The sequence below is a fragment of the Ambystoma mexicanum genome, chromosome 2q, assembly GCF_040938575.1.
Source record: "Ambystoma mexicanum isolate Mex_15411 chromosome 2q, UKY_AmexF1_1, whole genome shotgun sequence".
Lineage (NCBI taxonomy): Eukaryota > Metazoa > Chordata > Amphibia > Caudata > Ambystomatidae > Ambystoma > Ambystoma mexicanum.
In genome coordinates, this window is record NC_090924.1 from 1,428,543,764 (window position 1) to 1,428,565,929 (window position 22,166).

The window sequence follows — 22,166 nt, forward strand, 5'->3', positions numbered from 1 at the left end:
AATTTATCAGTCCGTTATAAAGACTTTTTAGAAGGGAGCAATATACTAGTAACATACAAATACACTTCAATACTGTACACTCCGAGTTCCTGAATCAGACAAGACCCTTTGGGATGGCCCACAGACATAACCTACACCCACAGGTGACATCAGTAACAAGGGTGCTGGGGACATTAATATCTTACTGTTGGCATTCTGAATACTCTCAAGAAGTTGGTAAAAGGCAAAGGTTATTAGAAAGAAATTACAAATATTCATAAGCAGGGCAAATACTTTCAGATAGCACATAGCACTCAGAAGAGTCATTCAATTCAAATAGGCCAAGCCAAAGTCAATAGGCAAAAGTATAGGATGCAGCACTTCAGGTAAGTAAATGGAAAAGTCTTTGCAGAAGTTCTTAGGAGTATTTGATAAAAAGAAGAATCAAATGTAGGGCCACAAGCTGATTAGGCTAGTGAGTTGCAGAAGTCACAAGCATTTCTACAGTAAGAGGTAAGTTCTTTATTTTACAGTACCTTGGAAAAGAAGAGGAAAGATGCAGCTGGTGACTTCAGGTTCCCGTGCAGCTCTGCAGATCTCACTGGTCCTTGGCCTCAGTCGTGGGGACAAGAGGGCAGATGTCGGGGGGACACCTGCAGTGCACTGGCCAAATTGGCAACTGGCAAACTTTACGTTTCAGCTCCTTGCGGTACAGCAAATGGCAATAAGCGCGGTTCCTGGCTGTCAAGGTGGACTGTCCTTACTTCTGGAGTCCTGCACTCTGCTGAAGGGGCTCCGGCTTGGTCAGTCCTGCTTAGTGCAAGTCGGAGGATCTTGCAAAAGCCTTAGGCCAGCTTAAAAGTAACACACAATCTGGTGTCCCTCTCCCTGGCTATAAGATTCCTGCAGCAACTCGGAGGAAACTCAGCCAGCTCCGAGATGGTGTCCAGGTGGCTTACTTTGGAGTTGATTGGTCCCACCAACTCAAAAAGGGAGAAGTCGTCCTTGCATCCGTCTATGCGAACTTCGCAAGTAGTCACTGCAGCAGGGCTTCACCGGGCAAACCAAAGGTCGAGGAGTTGCAGCAGGCGTCCTCTTCAAGTTCTTCTTCGGTTCCTTCGTCCAGTGGTCACCTCGGCCTTCCAAGCCAAAAGACTACCCTTTTATTCAGTTCTCTCCCATTCATTCCAGCCTAGCTGTCACTCACCCAGCAGGGTGGCTGTCCTTGCCAGCCAATCAACAGAGTGCATTTGGGTCTCCTAGGAGACGAAGCACAGGGAGTTTCGGGCACCTCCCTCACTTCCTGCCTACCCCAGACACTCAGGCGCGGGTTTCTCTCTGAAGGCGAAATGAACAAAGAGACCAACCCTGGCTTGGCACGCAGAGACACTCTCTAGAAGGACCTTTCAACAAAGATCTGGAGAAAAAAAAAAAGACCAGGCACCATTTTAGCAAAGATGGCTGTATGCCATTTTGAAAAAGATGACTCCTGCGGTTACTTTATCGGAGCCGTGAACGGTCACAGTAAATGCAAACCAAGGAAGTTCTAAACTAAACCACTTCCACCAGTCAGTCAATTGAGGAAAGGGTAACAGAAAATATTACATGAGCATTTAGACACAGGGGATACTAAGTAACCCCTCCAGCACTCTATTGTAAGATAGGGTGTGCTGGGTCTAGCAAGTACAATGCTAAGTAAAGTCAATTTCACTTTAGTGCTCTGGGAAACAGTAGTTGCTCCCAGAGAAGGTATTTAAGCCTTGGGAAATCTGAAAGACATCCCTGTGGCACTGCACTGAAGGTGTTTGACACAATTGTAAGAGATGATGCCTATGGAGTTGGTTAGACTCCATAACCAAAGAGGAACAATGTATAAAATGACATTAAAATACATGAGAGAGTGGGGAAAAAAGGGTCTCTCTCTCTCCAGGGAACAAAATCAAGTCCTCAAAATCCAGCAAAGTTGCTGGGGGTCTCCAAGGTGGAGGGAATTAGCAAATATTTGAGAATTCTCCCTAACGGGGTCCCTCCCTCCCTTGTCTATTACCAAAATAAGCACCAGGGCAAAGGACTCCAGGGCTCCAACAGTGGTCAATATATCATTGAATAGTTCCATCATAAAGGGGAGTCGTACAGGGAGGAACGATTTGTAAAACCATCCTCCCCCCGGATCCTTTCCGAGCAGCAACCTCCCCACAGCATTCTTGATTTGTTCTTCAGTTATAGGGGCATCTAGGATACCAGTGTCAACATCGGACAGTTTTGGGAGATGGATGTCTGCTAGGAATGTATCTGCATCACCCTCCCCCGATTTGGAATCCGCCTCGTACAGTTTCTCATAAAAAGGAAGACGAGGCCTCCTGGATCCCTTCTGAAGAGGACTTGTGTACTTTTATCCGTCCCTTCAATTTCCAGAACCCATCTTTCAGCCCACTGCCCTCTTAGTCTACCTGCCAGGAGTGCGTCTGCCTTGTCCCCTTCCTCCAGAGGCCTCAGCTCCTCCTTTCGCCCTTGCCTCCACAATCAGATCTTCACATCCCTCGGATGACTCATGCTCCTGCCCAATGAGTAATGTTATCTCCTTCCGCAGCCCATCTTCAATTAGTGCCTGCTATATTTTTCCATGCCCCCTCCCTTATCTCCAAGTGGCCTTCCCTGCTTCCCATACAATTCTTTTCTCCACCTTCCCTGTGTTGTTTGAGTGAAAGTATTCCTCAATATCTTTGGACATTTCCGAGAGAATAACTGGGTCTCTTTGTTCGTTGGGAAGCGACGCCCATCTAAATTAACATCTGCCCAAATATTAAAGTCCTCTCCCACAATATGGTAACCTGAGTTCTCAAGCATTATTTTTGAAAGGGTAGACTTCAGGAATCTTAGCGGTCCCTGGTTTGGGGCGTAGATCGTGGTGTGTGTGAAGCACACCTTCCTAATGGTGCCAGAGACCAGGAGGTCTCTCCCCTCCACATCGGACCAGATCTTAGAGACTTCCACCTTAAGTGCTCTGCTTATTAGGATACCCACCCCCACTTTCCTTAGAGGACCAGATCCCCAGTATTCTTGTCCAACCCATCTAGACGGGATCCTCGGTTCTTCTCCCTTAATGCACCTAGTCTCCTGTATGAACAGGATATCCAATCCAACTCTCTAGTATTCCCTTGCCACCAGTGACTGTTTTGTTGGCGAGTTCAGCCCTTTAACATTGAGGGTGCCAATCCTCCAGCAGTCAGCCCATACCCCTTCCGTTGTAACTGCCATCACGTAACCACACTACTGAAGGACCTTCCTTCCCACCTGGTGAGCCTTCATGTGCCAGTTTGAACATCCTCAAAGAAGGATAGCCCAAAAGGAGAAAACTTGTACCAAGGTCCAGATTCCCTCGCCCATTCCCCTCTGAGTCTCCCCCAACTTCCCATAGGCGCCCGGATTTCGCCAGTTAGCTTCACTAGGTGGAAACCGGGCCACCAGTTGAACCCATTCCAATGGAACCCATCCAAGCAAAGTACTTACTCTAGAGCCCCACTACTTCTACCCCCTCCGCACATCCCCTTAAGAAACATCCACTTGAGCTTCCACTCAATAACGCCATCCTTCTGAACAAAATGAGAATATTGAGTGTTCAGCAGACCCCATCCGGGCCCCCCACCTTCGGACCCCATCAGCTTGTATGTAACAACCGGGTGTCCCACTGCCAATTTCTACACCAGTGTCATTTCGAGTCTCTGCTGCGGGAGATGCATTCAGCTTTCTGAACATCCAGGATCCAGGCATTCTCGGTCTCCTCGGGCCCTTGAGACTCCATTGCCCACCACCTGAGCCCTTTTCGGTTTGACATAGGGGAGTTACGGCCTCTCCGGCTTCTCTCAGGAGCTCCCTTGTGACACTGAATTTCTTCCTCAATAGAGCTTGTATTTATATCCGTCAACTTCGAACATGATGGAGTGGAAAGCCCCATTTGAACCGGGCCCTCTCTCATTAAGCCACTTCGTGAGGGGTAGGCACATTCTTTTTGCCACGGTCAAGGAGGCGAGATCCTGGAAGATCATTACTCTAGCCATACCATGAATCACCGGGACATTCTTCCTTGCTTTCTTCAGAATCTTGAGCTTGTCCACATAGTTGTGAAAGCGGACCAAAACTGACTTCGGCCCCCTTGCTGACTCTCCAACTATGGACCCTCTCAATTGTGGTTTCATCAATGAAATCGTCCTTGAAGATCAGTTGTGTAAGTTCTTAGGTTATTCCATCTTTCACGGTTTGAGGTCATCCATCTTCAATATAACCTCAGCCCCCTCTTCTCTCCATTTTGGACATATGACATCTATTTGTATCTCTAGGACGTTTGGTTGTGCTCCACCTCCTCCATTTTGTTGAATCTGTGGGTAATTCGATCACCCTTACTCCAATGTGGGCCCTCATGTCTCCGCTCTCTTCCATAAGTTCTGCAACATCTTTTTTGATTGCCGTGGTCGCAACTCCCCCGGAAGACTATTGCCACGTGGGGTGGTCCGGGGGGGGGGGGGGGTGTGGTATGCCGTACCCAGAGCCAGCCCTCAGCACATTTTCAAAACCGGCTAGTTTCGACCTCCCGTCCATGTGGCAACAAGAATAGCCATGCATCCGGCCTATGATTGGTAGTCCTTCTCGTTCTTTTCTCCAGCAGCCAAATTCTCGAAGCATTTCATCTATATTCATTCTGTATTGCCAATAGTCCACAACACCGGAATGATTTATATACACTTAAAATAACAGTACAACATAACAGGCCTCCATTAGGGCACCAAGTCTGTTTATCCTGCATCCACTTACTGCAACAAAAACACAAGCTCTCAAGCCCATTTTAGCCACCTAACCAAGCTGTAGCAAATAAGAACTCAAATGCCAGTTGCTCTTCCCACATATTACAGTGTACCACTTGAAACAAACTGTTCCTTGGTGACGTCAAGTGCTGTTACTCTGAACCATCATTGATCGAGCTGCCATCACAAAGGCACATTCCAGGCAAACCATCCAGCCATGGATGCTACACCTCCAAGACCTGGCTCCGCCTCTGCTGGTCAAGGAGGTTCCACATTTTACTCAAGTTCTCTTTTCACTCTACGATGTTCCTCTCTGCTGTTTCAGCAGTGCAGTATCCAACATCGAGGGAAACTGGGCTGTTCCCGCCACCAAGACGGCTCCAACCTGAGCCAAGACTGCTTCTCCCCCAGAATCCTCAGGGGCTGTTTTATTGCAGTGGAATAGTGCAGCAACTGATATCACCAGTACTCCCCACCACACACTCTTCAGCCCTAATGTGCAGGGCTGCCAAAGGATGGCCTGGAGGTCAACAACCAGTCCCCACTGGGTGAAACACGTAGCCCCACCTGTTACAGCAGTTGTTGCAAAGAGCCCCCTCCTTCCGTCCCGGGCTGGAATAAATCGTAGCCACCCACCACTCACCCCAGGTGCCACGTTGCTCTCTGGAATGTCAGCGACGCGCTTAAGGTAATCTGCGCTCGGGGAACAGGGGTGCCATAGGCAAGCATCAGTCTTCTGGGGGCTGCATGCACCGCAGACTACCTCCAGTGTCCAGGAATGCCCCCCCATACACCCCCTCTCCCCCCATACACCCTCCCCCTCCCCCCCCAAGCGCCTCGGGCCCTAATCCACGCAGGGTATAGCAGTGCCCAGCAACACAGTATGCGGCTCCAGCACCAGCCACCCTCAGCCGTGCAGCACCCATGCACACTGTTCACCATCCAGCCCATGCCGGGGCTGCTAAGTTGCTGCGAGGCGGGCCGAACAGTCAGACCCGATCCTCCAAGCGCCAGCACTCCCACTCCCAGGACTTGTCAGACCGCTCATCGTGGCACCAGGTGTTAGGAAGCTCACCAGTGCATTCTGCACCAAGTTAGAGCACCAGGAGAGGGGCACGCAGTGTTCTTTGCCTTCGCTCGTCCGGAGCATCTCATGCAGCCATCTTCCCGGTGGCACACCTTCCCACACACCCTGTGGATGTTATGTTGTACTGTTATTTGAAGTGATATGATATGGCATTTGTAACGCGCATATACACAAGTGTTTCAAGGCGCGAGTGTTTGTATGCAAATCATTCCAGTGTTGTGGACTACGTGCAATACAACATGTATATAGCACAAATGCGTTACAGATTCTGGGTTGGAATGCGGTTGGGAGAGGATGTTGCGAGACAATGCAGCTGGCTATTGGAGAGAAGAGAACAGGATAAGGAGCGGTAGGATGGTGCAGCTGGGGGCTAATTTACGAGCAGCAACTAATTCAACCATAAACCTATCTCACAAAACACCATCTGTGCTTGCAGTTCACCTTTTTATCAAGGCCTTTATGCTCACCCAGGATGTGCTCTTGGGGTAGAGGCCACCAAGCAGAGATCTTTCTATGGCCATTGCAGGGTTCGGGACCATCGTGCAGCACACTTTCCCCTCCATGGTTTACACAGTTCCATGTGTAACACGTAGAGTGACAGTGTTTCTCCCCAGTCCTACACAGCGTGGGTATCACTAGTGCACACTGGCGCTGGCGCTGTACTATTCCAATATCCAGTGGACCCTCCAATTCCAAGAATAAGTAAACGCAAAGAAGCATGTGTTGCTAAACCTCAGCAGACAGGTACCATGACAATAACGAACGGGCGCATGCACTGGCTTAGTTCCCTTTCCTGAAAGAAAGCCGGCATGACGGAAGATTAACAGAAAACGACAGATTGATGGATTGCTGATCAGCGCTGCCCCTACCCACATGGTCTTGGAGCACCTTAGAAGTTTCATAAGTGCAACAGGAGTCAGACACGCAATAGCAGAGAAGGAGCGGCTGGCTCGGGGCCTTTTTGGAAGTGGCGATAGAGATGCAGTGGGCACGTGAAGTGTTGGGGCAAGTCCTACATTACTTTTGCCCGCCTGGCCTTTGGAGCTACGAGATGATGCCTCTGTAAAACACAATACCGGACCCTGCTACCCAGTCAAATAGCAAGCAATAGGTCGTCCCACTAAGCAGGGTCTGGCAAATACTTACACGCTACGCTATCCGCAGAGCACTAAAGGGGACGCTACTCATTAGTGATGGTTCATTGGATTAACCATTGAATCCGACAAGTATAAACCTTACTTCTCCTTCGCATATGTAATGGCAAGCAGCATGAGGTTGTCAAACTAGGACTATAAAAAGGTTACTTTATCGATCAGGACCATTTTGTTGTGTGTCTAGACAGTACATTTCCCAAACTCTGGATTCTTTCTTTGCCTACCGTTACTATGCAGTCTGGTTCTTTTTCCATTCAAGAATGGGAAAGCAAAGCTACAACCATACGCTTTGTGTTTAACATTTCTCCATGGATTTTTCGGGTTGGCTTGGGAATTCTTCGAAGTTCAAGTCATCACTAGACACAAGAATTCTTGAAAACCAAACACCCATTTCTAACCAGAGCTGGGAATATATGTGGTTGCGTGGCTATGATTCAGACGGGTCTGAAATCATGGCTTCAACAATTAAGCGTGTGATCCTCTGCAAATAATGTTTTGTATTTTAACTGCCAACATTATAAGGGCCCATATGATGCTCATTTGACGAGTGTACACTACACAAGAGCTGCACACACTGCTGCTTCATAAATAGTGGCACTGCAACTGGATAAACACCACATTATAAAGCGGTCTATCCATTAGCTTACCAACAGCACACCTTTTAGACAAGGGCCCATGATCCCCTATCAAAGGCAACACATGATGTCACTGTCAGTAATGTCACTTGTAGCGATGTCAATATACATCAACAGAGCCATCATGTTTCGTCACACAGGCACGCAACTCATCTATGAAAAGCAACACTCGTGTGGCCAGAAGATGCCATATGCATAACATGTCTAGCATACTCTGCACATTGGCCGCAAGTGAACGTTCGGACAGTAGCAGGGTAAAACAACATTTTAGATTTTCAAGCTTTAACATGTCAATCACTGCAGCTTCACACACCACGCACTGCAGCCTTTCACATGCACGAGGAACGCAGCCTTCCACATGCACACAGACAGCCACATACACCCAATAGCCTTCCGCATGGATGCACACAGATGTTCGCATGCATGCTCACCCTAGCCTACCACATGCAAGGACACTGCAGTCCGAGTGGAATTTAGAGCTCGGAAAGGTAGGCAGAGTAGAGGTGAAGTAGAGGACAATCGATACAGGAGGAGAGGGGCGGAATAGAGGAGGAGATGGGCAAGGAGGGAAAGGGAAGTTAAAGTTGGAGGGATAAAGGAGAAAAAAGGAAAGAAGGGTGGAAAGAAAGTCATGAGAAAAATGCAGCGGAACAGAGGAAGTAAAGAAGGGAGAGAGCAGTTCATTAAGTTCCACGATGACGGCAGCCCATCCAATAACAGACAGGCTCCCACACAGCAGTCACTGTCCTATCTAGTTTCCATCTGCCAATGTGCTCCCTGAAAGACTGCGCCTTGGGGTCTGCCTGCCATCTACAGTTCTGCTTTCCTCTGTGTAGGCCCCGTGTGCTGTCCGGGAGCTTCTTAAAAACTTGATCACATCGGAGATCGTCCCATTTAGTGCTAAAGGATTTATAAAACGAAAAGAACTTTTTTTTTTCCATTGTGAATTGCGATACCACCACTTAGTTTACGCCTTTTTAGCTTTTTAGGTGGCGGGCTTGAAATACAATGTAGGGTCCTTTGACAGCAAATTTCTGGGGCATGGGGAGCCAATGGAGCTGGGCAAGAGCTGGGGTGAGGTGCGAGTGTTTAGGTAGGGGGAGGAGTCCCACCGCTGCGTTTTGTATGGCTTGTGCGGGTGCTGTAGGCGAGTCCCGGTAGTAGTCGGGGGGGGGGGGGGGGAAGGATGCAGCTTGCGTCAGCGGTGTAGTTGTAGGTTGCAGGTGTTGGTGACGGCAGCTATGTGGCGTGCAAAGGAAAGCTTGGGGCAGGGGATGAGAGGTCGATGGCAATGCCGCACACAAAAAAAGCCAGCATTTCTAGGCCGATTTGATGTGGCCATCAACATGCGTCCAATCAGCATTAGTGGGATTTCACCCCAAAACCTCCGCCCTACCTACCGCTTGTCCACATCTGGTCTGGCATTGGTGAGCTTTACTTTCAATGGATGGGGGCAGGTTTTGGCAAGAGTCTGTCCGAGGCCTTCTATGTATAGGCTGAAGAGGTGTGGAATCAGACAGGGTCCTTTTCCTACTCGACTGGGTAGGGGTTAGATCGACAAGGGGGCATTGAGACAAGTGGTTTCCGTCAGTGAGGAAAAAGGCAGAACCAGTCAAGAAAGGTGGCAGAGAGTTTCATCCTGTGGGGCAGGATGTTGAGAATGATCGGTTCATGGGGTCCAAGGTTGCATAGAGATTGAGGAGCGAGTAGCGCTGTATTTTCACCTCAGATGTGAAGTGTAGCAGTCTCGGTTCCATGGTCAGGTTGAAAGGAAGGGATTGCGAAGGCCCTTTGTGGTGCTGTGATGTTGAGTTGGGTTGAGAGAAAACATTCAGTGATTAAGTTAGGTAAGGCACAACAGTGATGGGGCAGTAAAGGGATGTGGGGACAGGGATAGTTTGAGGGTGGGGGTGGAGTGGAGAATTTTTGTCCAGTTTTGACTGGAGAGGATAGTACCATGTCAGGGATGGGAGTGGGTGACGTTCAGTGGTCGAAGTGTACAAAAAGAAGTAGCCTGTACTGCTCCCCACAGATCCCATCACCGCCCCTCTCGCATGCACAATAAAAAACCCAAAAACACATGGGCCTGCTCTTTAAGGAAAATGCACATTTCAACTTCTTTCTACACTTATTTTAAAACGAAACCGTTCCGGAACGGTTTCTTTTTAAAATAAAAAGTGTAGGAACAGTAAAACGCAATTAAAAGAAATGGGAGCACCGCTCTCGCCGACTTCGACCACTGGCCGTTGAGCTCGGGTGGGGGTGCAGTTGCGTTCAGCTAGAGGTGGGCATGCATCATCCTGGAAGTGTGCAGGATTTGCTTTGGCTGCAAGGGTGATGAGGTGGTCCGACGATGGGGAGCAAAGTGCCCCATGTGTAGGAGGCTTTGGAAGTGGGGGTAGGAGTTGGACAGCAGAGGGTATGTTGGGTATTTTAGAGATGTACTCCATGAGGGATTTGCATATTGATGTGGATGAGGGTGTGGATGGTGGTTTGTTGAGAGACTGATGCTTGTGGGTTTCGGTGTAGGATTGGTGGCAGATTGGAGTTCTTGGTGGTAGCAGGTGGCTTTGGAATTGCACATAGCGGTTTTCTATTTTGTGCAGCAGTGCTCGAATTCTATCCGCTGGGAGCTGTCCTGGTGGCAGGCCTGGTTTCTTTTGCAAAAGGCTTTCAAGGCGTCTGGCTTCCTTCTTGAAAGAGGATTTAACTGTTGAACAATTAGTTTTTTTTAATGGGGATTGTGGGATTTTTGTGATTTGAAGGGTAGCAATTTTGATGAGTACTTGGGTGATGGTGTTTTAGGAGTAGTATGGAGGGATTGTGTGCGAGTAGGGGATGGCATGAGTGGTGCTAAGGTAGTTTCGAATGGGTTATATACATTAATTTAGCTGTCAAGTTGACAAGCAGAGCCCCATTAAATATTCAGGTAAAGTGTTTGCCTATATTGAATGTAAGCGACTTTATGGTTTGCGAATTAACCTGGTGGGAACATTTTCTTGTGTCGAGGATCCATTGCTCTCCAGTTCCCAACAGTGGAGTATGACCTCGTAGGCATATGACCTAGCTGAACAGGAATGATCATCCCTCCAGACACCAAGCAATACAAAAGCACAAATGACGGCAAGAGAGCAATGTGCCTCTAGAAAAAGGAAGGAATGCATGCGGCTTCCTTCCACGGAGGTTCAGGGTGTGCAATGAATGCAGATTGCCTGCCTCCCTAACAAAGGGCACTGTCAAGCTTTGAACCGGTTTGTGTGGTGGCTTGAGTATAGAGCGGGTCATCATGGCGGAACTCTGGCAGAATCTTGTGAACGGGGAGGTGGGGTGGAGGGGGTCACCTAGTGCCAGTTGGAAGGCGACCAGCCTGTGTGGGGAGCGCCAGTGTATACTGTCCCATACATGTCACCTGTAAGCCTTCTCTTATCACCTGTAATCCTGTGACCGGAACTGGAGGAATAAAGAAGGAACCTACATCTACACAGGATTCAAAGTTGGTTTGAGACTAGCCACGATTGCGCTTGACATGACAATGACAGATTTTCGCAAATTCATGAAGTTAAAATTTCGTGGTTATATAATTGTTTAATAAGACTTGCTGACACGTGTATCGACCTTAAAAAGGTACTTTTAAAGCTAATCATAATCTGGTAATACAATTGCAACTGGTCCCTTGACTCCCTTCTCCCCCCTCTTTCCCCCTTGTCGGTTTGCCCGGTCCTGTTAATTGTCAGGGTTTGCCACAATCACCTTCACCCCGTTAGGGAGAAGTCTCAGAAATGTGCCGATTCCTCTCTACCTTAGACACCCCCAGCACTTTTGCTGGATAGGACTTTTAAATTTCAACATGGAGAGAGTGAGACCTTTTTCCCCACACATGTAATTTTCTGTGATCGAACACCCATTTCTTCTTTTGGTTTTGGAGTCTGACAAACTCCATAGGCATAATCTTTGCATTGTGACACACAGCACCTTCAGTGCAGTGGCACAGGGAAGTCTCTTTCCCAAAGGTTTAAATAGCTTCTGTTGGACCAGAGCAGTAAAGTGAAATTGACTTTACTTACAATTTTTAACTTTCTAGACTCAGCACACACTATCTTACCATAGGGTGATGGAGGGGTTACTTAGTATCCCCTTTGTCTAGTTTCTCATGTAACAATTTTATGTTACCCTTTCTACAATTAATGGCTGGTGGCAGTGGTTTACTTTTTACATCCATTGTGTGTTACCGTGGGCTGCGGTCGCAGCTACAGTAAAGCACCCTTCGGAGCCCATTTTGTCAAAATGGCCCCAGTCTTTTTTGGCCATTTCTTGTTGGAAAGGTCCTTCTTGAGATTTACTCTGCACGCCAAACCAGATTTGGTCCCTTTGTACATTTCGTCTTTGGCAGGATTCACGAGTGAAGCCCACCTCTGGCTCAAGTATGTCTGGCAGGGGCAGAACGTGAGGGAGGTGCCCGAAACCCCCTGTGCTTATCTCCTTGGTTACAGGAAGGCACCCAAATGTGACTGTCCTCAGTATACCACCTTCACACGTAGCAGGACACAATCTCATCCTGAAGCGCAGCAGTCCCATCTTTTCTATTGTCCCAACCAGACTGCTCATATACATCTACACATGTGGGGAATTCTTTATTGTAGCATGAACAGCCCCAGGGTTAATCTCTGTGCCAGAATGCAATTGTAACATAGAATGTACATTAACTGTAGGGCTGGACAATAGGGATTAAAAGTAATTTATTTATTTTGGGCTGAATGGCGATATAATATACATCCATCGATCTTTCTTATGTGGGTTAGGTGTTCATTTGTATTCCAACTGCATGTGAGATGCCAATAGTACCAATACTGAGCAGTAAATACAAAGTGTCAGTTAACTTCAACCTAAAATTGCAATGGATTCAGAAAGACATCTCAGGAGTAATGGCAATACGAACAAAGGACATGCAAGTAGGATACACATCCTTATATGAACTCAAGCAGGCATTAAGAGGCATTTTGTCATATTGATTAGTCATCTTAATTTAATGGCTGATATAAAATAGAATAAATAGCCGAGCCCTAATTCAGAGTGCTCATGTTTGCCCATGCCACGAGTGAGGCATGCACCCCGTTTTTTGTGGAACTGTTAGTCCAAAATCAAAAAATTGTTTAAGAAATCTAAAATTAACTCCCAGAATTGCGAAATAAAATGGCGACTACCTTTCTCATGCATGATGGCATGGGGAAACCTGAAACGTTCACAAAGTATTGAGAAATACAAATGATTCACTCTATACGAAACAGAAAATAACAGCAAACTAAAAAGACAACTGGGAGTTACCGATCTCCATGTGACTAGGGTTCTGCTGGGCAGAATGCATGGGTCTGGCCCCAACCGCTTTCTAAGAGGATCATATGAGTGCATGTGACAGCATGGGTGAAAGCTTGCCTACCGATGTGTGAAAACTAATGCAAGGAAAGAACCAACACTGGCCTTTGTAGTCTAAATCCATCCACAGGGTTCGAGACTTGGGGAAGGGCCGTCTCCCTCACTATCTGAAACATTGGTAGACTGATGCTTGGATCTTGGCAGTACTATGTGGCTATGAATTCATACTTCCTGCAGCGCTGCACTTTCAGGACTCAAAATGCAGAGACTTGTACTCCGGTCCTGCAGCCTGGAGTTGAACCAAAGTAGAAGGCCTCTGGTGGAAGCAGTTTTTGATTACTTCTTCAAACCTAGCCTAAATCAGAGTGTCCAGGCCTCATTCTTCTCTTCAGAGTCCTGAGCCACAGCCAGGCCGGGAGCTCTGCAGATAGGTAAGCTAGAGTCCTGCCCAATTATCTGCCACATTCTGGGCCATAATTCAGCCAGAAGCTCTGCCGAAAGCATAGCCACAGTAATTACTTATGCTTTGTGAGATAAGCTAGTCTCACTCAGTCAAGGTGGCAAGCCCAAATTCCCACTTCGCCAACTGCCACATTGTTTAACCAAACCCTCCCACTGGCCATCTGTTAAGCTGGCCAACCCAGAGCCTTGACTTGTTCAGTATTAGCAGCAGAGTTCTGTCAACTTTGCAAGGAGCAAAGCCAGAGTCTCACTTTTCGTATTCCAGGGCAGTGAACCCAATGTGCTAGAAGTCTTGGTCAAATCAATAGCCATTGCTCAACTAACTGGCTTGCATGTTGGTTCCCATTGGAAACGTAAACACAAAGATGCATACATCCCAAGAGATGTGTGGTGAAGAATAATCAAATATCTCTGGGCAGACGTCAGCCCATGGCCTGATCGTGGCAGCCCTATAGTAAACGGACAAACGCACACTAAATGCATCACAGGGGCTTCTAAATCAGACACAGCCAATCCTTGAATCCTGAGGAGACAATACAAACAAAGGCTGAGGGTATTGTTTTGAATGCGGTGTAGAAGACACCAAGGGTGTCATTACTTCATTCTGGGAGTCCCGCAGCAGATGCAAAGTCTAAGGAGGCCCACTCATAACATATGTATCATGTTTACAGTAATTGAGCCAACAAAGGGTCGCAATGTCAAACATGAAAATTCCCATGCATGCCCCCTTTGAGAGCCAGTAAGTCACCAGTTGTGCTGCAAGGACGCTGGAGAACTCGCTGTTCATGGCATAGGGAAGGGCGGTCTGGGCTCTGGAGCCATACGTGGTCTGGAATCTCTTCTTTACTTCATTCAGGAAACTGAAGGCTTTGGAACGCTCAAAGTCCTACAAAGATTAAATCAACAATGCACATAAGGCGGGTGATCCAGCTTCAAGAAAGAATATCAAGTCAATTCAATTCAATTTCTGTTCAGAATGAGGTTTATTGGCGTTCCTTTGCATAGATGCAAACTAGCTACTCTCCCTAGATTACACAGTCCTGGCCTTTGTTGTGAGCACATTTTAAAAGGTTCATGTCTGTGGTATCCACTGCTCCAGAACAGGTCAATTAACCATCATAGAACCCATTGCTTAAGCCTCAGATACCAAAGTGTGCCCTTTCTTTCACAGATCATGGCTCACACGAGTTCCCTCCAATGCAAAACATGTCCGTGTTTCCACACGTGCACTCCCGCATATCACACAGTGAAAAAAGTTATTGCACACTTACTCAAATACATGTCACTAACGGAAAGCTTGAGCCTTCAAACTTTGATTTTTAGAGTACAAAGCATTTGGGATCGCATTACCATGTAATACACATCCATGCTCTTAGTATGAGCCTCTTATATAGACAATTGCTCCCGTCATGTGTGCACGTTCCTACGGATGTAGCTTAAGGAGAGATTCTGTTCTAGGTGTGTTCTCTCTACCAAAGACTTATGTAAAAGCTACACTTCAGATTAGGCAGCCAGAAAAAAAAAGTGGAAATTGGAGAAAAATGACAGGCAATAGGAGAGCATCGTAAAATATATCTGTGGTAATAGTATTCAATATGATTTTAAACATTGTGTAACGAGTGGAGACTGAGCACAATTCCCTCCCATAATCTTCCATTTCCCTGGAGTTATTAATGGAATACATATTACAGAGTCGGGGACTCTGAAGTGTAAACTGGAAATGCTATAGAAGAACAAGTTACTTATCCGTGGTAACGTCTTTCGACTGGATGTTACTTCTAATGTATTCCACATCTTATATGAGATGACATCTTGCTGCTTCAGAATTGGTTTCGTTTCGGCAGAGGGCTGTTAGGGGAGTTTTCCTAAAGCCAGACTGGCAGTAAGACTTTAGTAAGCTATCCCAGTGGTTTGTAGATTCCCCTCCGCACCCAAACACTCAATATCAGTCTGTACTAGCTCAGTACCTTGGTAGTGTGGCAGAGCAGTCAGGCTTATCTTAAGAGGAAGATGTGAGCTGTAGGTAAGTATTCAGAATCTTAGACGGGCACAACAAAGAAGCACTTACACATATAAAAGAATATATATATATATATATATATATATATATATATATATATATATATATATATATATATATATATATATATATATATATATATATGACAGACAATGCATTACTTACCGTAAAAGCATTTCTGATGGTTGTATCTGCTTAGATTCACATGCTGTGCATAGGTCCGACATCCAGTGGTCACTGCGGAGTATTGCATTTTGTTTTTCGTAGTCGAAAAGGGGACGTCGACAAGGCGTGTCTGTAACACTATCCCTATAGTGACGTGCGTTGTACCCACAATCCCTCACGCGTCGAGGTCCCTCTGTTTGTATTTTTCTGCCCTGAGGGAGCCTTCTAGACGTGAGTGAGTACAGAAAAGAGAGAAATATAGTAGAGGATGTCTATGTTCCTTCCATCCGAGCGGGGAGGAAGGGCGGGCGCATGTGAATCTAAGCAGATACAACCATCAGAAATGCTTTTACGGTAAGTAATGCATTGTCTTCTGATGTTTGTTAATCTGCTTAGAATCACATGCTGTGCATAGACTAGCGAGCAGTACCCGGAGTTGGCGGTGGGTTATGAGAAGGAACAGTAGAGAAAAGAGGTCTTCATACTGCCTGTCCCACCTGGGAGTCAGATCTAGAGTGTGCATCTAGACAGTAGTGTTTTGTAAAGGTGTGCACAGAACTCCAGGTAGCCGCTTTGCAGATGGACTCAAGGGGAACATTTGCAATGAATGCTATGGAAGCCCCAGTGCCTCGAGTGGAATGTGCTCTTGGCTTGAAGGGTAGTTCTCTCTTAGCAAGAGTGTAACAGAGAGTGATGCATTGTACAATCCATCTAGATATAGTGGATTTAGAGACTGCATCTCCTTCTCTTCCTGCTGCCACCGAGACAAAGAACTGATTAGTCTTTCTCAGTGATCTGGTTCTTTCCATGTAGAACATGACAGCTCTGCGTACATCTAGTGTATGCAGACTTCTTTCCCCCAAGCTGGAAGGATTTTGAAAGAACGTTGGTAGTTCTATAGATTGGTTTACATGAAATTTCGAGATGAATTTTGGTGCAAACCTTGGGTGTGTGCGAAGAACCACCTTGTCCTTGTGAACTGATACGAAGGGGTCTAGTACAGAAAGAGCCTGTAGTTGCCTTGTGCATGGGTTCGAAAGGAGGGCCCATGAGTCTAGAAAGTACCACATTTAAGTCCTATCCGGGAGCTGGGTTAGCTATCGGGGGGGTGTATTCTCTTTACCCCTTCCATGAAGGCCTTGATAACTGGTATCTTCCACCACAACACTTTAAGTTGGGAAGTGGTGTATGCAGAAAGTGCCGCTAGGTGGACTTTAATGGAATTAAACACTAGACCTGAATCCAGTAAATGGGTCAAGTACAGAATAATGTTAGTGGCAGAGCAGTCAACTGGGTTGATGTTCTTACTTCTACACCAGATAGACAAATATTCCACTGCTAGAATAGCAGTGGCGAGTATTAGGTTTTCTGGCTTCCCTGAGGATGTCCATACATCTCTGAGGGAGATGTAAATGTCCAAATTCTATGATCTCAGGAGCCAGGCTGCTAAGTTCATGGTCTGAGGGCATGGATGCAGTGTCCTGCCCTTGTCTTGTGACAGCATGTTGTACGGGCAGGGAAGTTTCATTGGGGGAGATAGGGACATCTCCATCAAGTGAGCGAACCATGGCTGCCGGGCCCACATTGGGGCTACTAGTATCATGGTAACCTGCTCTTGGTGCATCTTGTGCACCACTTTGTTGAGGAGGGGAGTCGGGGGGAAAGGCGTAAACAAATTTCCCTGACCATTGAATCAACAGACCGTTCCCCTTGGACTGGTTTTGGGGGTACCTGGAGGCGTAACTTTGGCATTGTGAGTTCTCCAGGGTTGCGAACAGGTCTATTTCCGGGAAACCCCATTGCGTGAAGACGTCTAAGACGATGTTTTCGTGCAATTGCCATTCGTACTCTTTGGGTAGGGGGAAGTCTCTGCTGAGTTTGTCTGTTAGCAGATTGAGTTCCCCTGGTACATGTTGTGATAGTAGGAACATGTTGTGTTTGAGAGCCCACTTCCATATATTCTGGGACAGCTTGGACAGTCCTGGAGAGTGAGTGCCCCCTTGCTTGTTGAGATAGTGCACGGCTGTGGTGCTGTCTGTGAGGACCATCACTGTCTTTCCTTGTAAGTGTTCCTGAAAGGCTTTCAGTGCTTTGAACACTGCTAATAGTTCCAGCAGGTTTATATGCTTGGATGCTAAGCTCGGAGTCCACACTCCGTGAGCAGTCTGATGGGATAGGTGAGCCCCCCATCCTGTAAGGGATGCGTCTGTGGTTAGAGTGGCTTCCACTGCGGGTGTGGCAAAAGTTTTCCCTAATAACAGGTTTTCCTTTGTCCACCACCGTAGCGAGAGAACCAAGGCCTGCGAGACCACCACTAGATCGTCCCATTGTCCGCTGGCCTGACACCACTGGCTGTAGAGCCACTCTTGCATTGGGCGCATGCGCAGGCGCGCGTGAGGTACCAAATAAATACATGACGCCATCATCCCTAGCAGGCGCATTGCTTTGCGTACCGTCACCTGTCGACCTGCCACATATTGGGGGATCTGAAACAGCATGTTTTGGACCCTCTCGTTGGAGGGGAAGACGAGGCCGTCCCTTGTTCGAATTAGAGCCCCTAGGAATTGTTTGATTTGGCTGGGGTCTAAGCTGGACTTCTTTTCGTTGATGGAGAAGCCCAGTTGGGACAAAAGGTCTACGGTCCTTTGGGTATTGGAGAAGCATGTTTCGTAAGAATCCCCTGTTATGAGCCAGTCGTCGAGGTACGGGTAAACCGGGATGGATAATTTGCGCAAGTGGGCCGCTGCCACTGCCAGTACTTTCGTAAATACCCTTGGTGCAGATGCTATCCCGAAGGGTAGTATTCTGAACTGGTAGTGTTTGTTCTCCATCTTGAATCTGAGGTATTTTCTGTGCGCTGGCAACATTAAAATATGAAAGTATGCATCTTTCATGTCTAGTGTTGTCAAGTAATCCCCCTGTGATAACAGTGGGATTACTTCCTGCAAGGTCACCATACGAAACTTTTGGGGTTTGACAAAGTTGTTCGCTGGGCGCAGATCCAATACAGGGCGCATGGTTAGGTCCTTTTTGGGTACAAGGAAGTATACTGAATAAATACCCTCTGTTACCCGAGATAGGGGGACAGCCTCTATAGCTTCTTTTTTCAGTAGCTCTTCTACTTCTTGAAGAAGAATAGTGAGGTGTTCCGGTGTCATGCGTTGGTTCCGTGGGGGTCTGTATTTCGGGGAACCGTTGAATTCTATGCAGTATCCGTGGGCTATGGTGGATAATACCCAGCGGTCTGACGTTATTCCCTCCCATGCTGAAAGGAACGATGTTAGCCGGCCCCCGACCGGTGATGCATGGGAGGGGACCCGAATCTTTGGGTCATTTGTTGGTATTGGGCGTGGGGCCTTTTGGACTGGAGCCGCGCCCTCTTCCTTTGCCACGACGTTGGCCTCTGACTGAACTGGGTGCTTTGGTTAGAGGGCCAGTTGGTAGCAGAGTAAAATTGTTGTTGGCTTTGCTGCTGGCGTTGGCCACGAAAGGAGCGTCTATTGCCATAGCTGCATCTGTTAGGTGGCCTCGAAATTTGGTCAAGAGTCTTGATGGTATCAAACTCCTTCACATGTTCTAGGGCCTCATCAACTGCTTTCCCAAACAGATGTGTCTGCTCTATGGGCTTATTTATTAGGGAAGCCTGGGTTTCTGGCTTAAATCCCGAATTGCGCAGCCATACATGGCGTTTGAGAAGTATTCCCTGAACCAGGGAGCGGCCAGCTGTCTCTGCGGCATCTAAGGAGTTCTTTACGATGCCCTGGTTTACGAGAGTTCCCTCTGATATAGTAGCAAACAGGCGTGAACGCAGGGGTTCTGGTGCGTCCTCTGCTTCGCTGCGCAGCTTGCTCCACTGCATCTGCGTAGCTAGCTAATAGGGAATTGTTATTCGCGATCCTGGTTGAGAAGGCGGCGGAGGTCGTGATTCTCTTCCCCAGTGCATAGAGCTTCTTGCCCTCTTTGTCAGGTGGTGCCTCACTAGTAGATAGTGGTACCCCCGCTCTCTTTCTTGTGTTAGTCACTACCAGAGAGTCCGGAATAGAATGTCCCCTGATGTACAAAGGTCCCCTGATGTACAAAGGGTCAGAAGACGAGGGGCTGAAGAGCTTTTCTATCCGAGGGTTGACCCCTCTGACTAAGGCCGGATTGGAAAGGGAAGGAGTTATTCTTCTCTTTATAGAAGCCAGGAGCGGAATGGACTGACTGACCGGGGCTTTTTCTTTAATAACTTTTTCTACAAAGTCTATGTCCGGAAGAGTCTCCCCTGTTTCTATTTGAAAATGCGCTGCTGCCTTGTGCAATAGTGCATTAAGTGAAGGCTGGTCATCTATGGGGGAGGTGTTCCCTATACGCGAGTTCTTGGGAGAAGGGTGAAAGACATCAGGGTCTGAGTGCACTGATGGGGATTGCCAAGGCTGCACTGATGGGGAGTGCCAGGGCTGTGAGGTAGCTGTATCTTCTTCAAAAGCTCCTGCGCTAGTGTAAGGTCTTCCTCAAACCTCTCCTCCTCAAGTTCTTCCTCTCCACCTAAACACTCCTCATCTTCCTGGGGGTATTGCTCCTCTTCAGTGAGGTCATATGCATCTGTAGAAGGGGGAAACAGCCTAGGAATCTTGACCCTAGGGTCATCCTGGGTCCATTCTCTTGGTCTTTTGGGTGTGGGTGGGTTTTGGCTATCCAAACCCTCTCCATCTTTTCCATACAAGAATGGAGTCTTTCCATGGTCTCATGGGGAACCCCTGAATAGTCTAGAGGGGGGAAATCAGTGTTTTCACCTTCAAAACGCTTCGAACGCTCCCACAACGTCGACGAAAGGTTTCCGTCGCCCTCAGAAAAGCCCTCCGGTAGTTCAGAAGTGCCTTTAGATGGATGGGGCAGTTCCTGGCTACTCTTGTGCTTTTTCAGCGTTTCTATTTCCTTGGGTGCGGTATTCGACGTCTGTTTCGTTGTCCGCTTACGTTTGTCCTCGGAAACAATTCTCGCCAGACTCTCGACGACGAGTTCGCCAGTCGAGGGTTCTGGAGTCGGCGTTGCGCGTTGTTTTTCGACGGCCGCTCTATGGAGCGTTACGTCGGATGTTTTTGAGGTAGCGCCCGTGTTAGATGAAAGCCCATTCGCTGGTGGGGCTGAGGTCGACGCCGGAGTGCCCTGCGTCCCCTTCGGCGCTGGTGGATCCTTCGTCCTGGACGAAGAAGAGCCGTGGGTTGTGTGCTTAGGCCTATGGGGTCTGTGTGCGTCCTTGTCGCCGGGGTGTTCATCCCCATAAGCAGGGCGTGAGCCGAGCCCGTCGGGGCCGGGGACGGACGTCGAGGAGCGCGAGCGCTCCTTCTGGGGGTTAATGACTTCCGTAACGAACGTCGAGTTATCACCCTCCTCGTCACTTTCTGTAACAGCGGCGGCGGGTGAGGAAACTGACTTCGACATAGCGTAGTCCGCCCACCTCTTAACTTTCCGTTCTTTAAGAGTTCTTGGTTTCAAGAGCTTACAGGCCGCGCAGCTGTCCTCTTTATGATCGAGGGGCAAGCAACGATTACAGAGCTTGTGTTTGTCCTTCCAAGTGTATTTGCCCCTACAGCGTGGGCAAAACTTAAAAGGTGTCCTCTCCATAGCTGAGGCAATAAAAACTGGTGATAACAACCCCAAGGGAAAGATAGGGGAGAAAGAAAGACATTCTCGACGAGAAGGTAAAAGTTCGAAACCCCCACTCTCCCTACTGTATGTTGGCCGGCGAGGCCTGGCCACGTGTTCAGCAGCGCCGAAGGATCTCCTCCGTCTCTTCCCCTCCGTCGAAAACTTGCTCGGCGGAGAAACAGCTTCACAGCTAACCTCGAGGGGAGGGATCTTTTAACAATAAGTATATATTAAGGACCGAGGTCCGTAGTAATTGTTTAGCAATGTCTCTCTAGGAGCTCCGCGTAAGGCGACCATAAGCTGGCCGGAAAAAAACAATCTGAGGGACCTCGACGCGTGAGGGATTGTGGGTACAACGCACGTCACCATAGGGATAGTGTTACAGACACGCCTTGTCGACGTCCCCTTTTCGACTACGAAAAACAAAATGCAATACTCCGCAGGGACCACTGGATGTCGGACCTATGCACAGCATGTGATTCTAAGCAGATTAACAAACATCAGAAATATAGATATATATATATATATATATATATATATATATCTTTTATATGTGTAAGTGCTTCTTTGTTGTGCCTGTCTAATATTCTGAATACTTATATATATATACAGTCTGTCGGAATATATCTCAACCATTGATACTAACATATGCAGCCTGCACCACTAATCCACTCTATGAAATACTCTGAGGTGGTACTGCATGAACCAGAGCTCTTTTGTCTTTAGTTAGCCATAGGCGTTGCGACGTATGCAGACTCAATCTTTAACCAGGGGTTCTTGATTTACCACTTCAGCCTCTGCAACTCTACTACATGTGTTGAATAATCCAGAAACACTGTCTGAAACGAGCAGGACCCTGACAAG

At 47.6% G+C, this 22,166-nt stretch overlaps 1 protein-coding gene across 2 annotated transcripts in view; it reads right to left on the reverse strand.

The window, feature by feature from the left end:
* VAMP7 (vesicle associated membrane protein 7) overlaps positions 1-22,166 on the reverse strand; it is a 208,680-nt gene that overhangs the window by 80,931 nt on the left and 105,583 nt on the right. For both annotated transcript variants that reach the window (XM_069648954.1, XM_069648955.1), the window contains exon 4: positions 14,235-14,372. In XM_069648954.1, coding sequence (XP_069505055.1) covers positions 14,235-14,372 — 138 coding nt within the window. The remainder of the gene's footprint in view (positions 1-14,234; positions 14,373-22,166) is intronic.